Consider the following 1,238-nt stretch of genomic DNA (forward strand, 5'->3'; position numbering starts at 1 on the left):
CGCGTGAAGGGCTGGCCAGCCCCTGCCGGGGCATCCCCGCTGAGCTTCGTGCTGGTAGGGAGCCCCATGGGCACACTCAGCCATGCTTGCCAGCCCCTGCAAGCTCTGGGCTGGTGGTTGGTTGGGAGGATCATTCAGTACAGACCCCACCCTCCGCTCTGCTCCCTGCCCTGCTCACTGCCTCAGTTTCCCCTGTGCTCACTGCCCCTCACCACTGGCTTCCCTGCACACCAGAGCAGGGGCTGTCTGGTGCTGTGGTGGTGCCATGCTTGGCACAAGGCTGTTTGGATACAACCCCTGTCTCCCTCACTCTCCTTGATGTTTTGCTCCCCTAGACATCTAACACGCTGTCCTGGGCCCTGTACCACCTCTCCCGGGACCCGGGCATCCAGGAGACCCTGTACCAGGAGCTGAAAGCCGTCGTGCCTGCTGATCGTTTTCCTGCTGCTGAGGATATCCCCAAGATGCCAATGCTTCGGGCTGTTATCAAGGAGACCCTGAGGTACAGCCCAGCCTTTGCCACTGCCTCAGGGTCTCGATCACCAGCTTTTTTCCTAGGGGCACTCCCTTCTTCTCCTACACCAGGGGATGTACCAGCCAGGCAGGGAGCAGGGCTGGATTTCAGTCCCACAGGGCTGCCTCCATCTTCCCCCTCCCTGAGTAGGGAGATGGAGCTGCTGAGCAACAGGAGATGCTCCCCCTTGTCCTGCCCGTGGCTCTCTCCCTCTGCGCTCCCCAGGTATGTCCTGCTCCCCCATTAACTCTCCCCAAATCCCAGGGTCTACCCCGTGGTGCCCACCAACGCCAGGGTCTTCTATGAGAAGGACATTGTCATTGGAGACTACCTCTTCCCCAAGAATGTGAGTGGGTGCTGTGCCGTGGGGACCCCTGCTGTGCTCCGTGGGGCCAGGCAGGTCATTAACCCCCTTCTTGCTCCTCAGACCCTCTTTGTCCTGGCGCACTACGCGATGTCCCATGACGAGACTTACTTCCCCGAACCTGAGCGGTTCCTGCCCCAGCGCTGGCTCCGGGGCCATGGTTCCCCTCACCACCCCTTCAGCTCCATCCCCTTTGGCTACGGGGTCCGTGCACGGCCGCCGCATCGCCGAGCTGGAGATGCACCTGGCCCTCGCCAGGGTGGGTAGAAATCTCCTCACCCTGGATAACTCACCATGAGCTGGGATGGGGGCCCCAAGGGGTCCCCAAGGGTTCCCTGAGGCGCTGCCACTCCTCCTTTT

At 61.8% G+C, this 1,238-nt stretch overlaps 1 protein-coding gene across 1 annotated transcript in view; it reads left to right on the forward strand.

The window, feature by feature from the left end:
* Positions 1-1,176, forward strand: part of LOC104271934 (sterol 26-hydroxylase, mitochondrial) — a gene marked incomplete at its 5' end in the record, with an annotated part of 2,384 nt that extends 1,208 nt beyond the window's left edge. Inside the window, 4 exon segments of the mRNA XM_009866771.1 lie at positions 336-502; positions 779-860; positions 942-1,090; positions 1,092-1,176. Of these exon segments, the coding sequence (XP_009865073.1) occupies positions 336-502; positions 779-860; positions 942-1,090; positions 1,092-1,176 (483 nt within the window).
* Between the last annotated feature and the right edge of the window lie 62 nt (positions 1,177-1,238).

The sequence above is a fragment of the Apaloderma vittatum genome, unplaced genomic scaffold, assembly GCF_000703405.1.
Source record: "Apaloderma vittatum isolate BGI_N311 unplaced genomic scaffold, ASM70340v1 scaffold25533, whole genome shotgun sequence".
In the NCBI taxonomy this organism is placed as follows: domain Eukaryota; kingdom Metazoa; phylum Chordata; class Aves; order Trogoniformes; family Trogonidae; genus Apaloderma; species Apaloderma vittatum.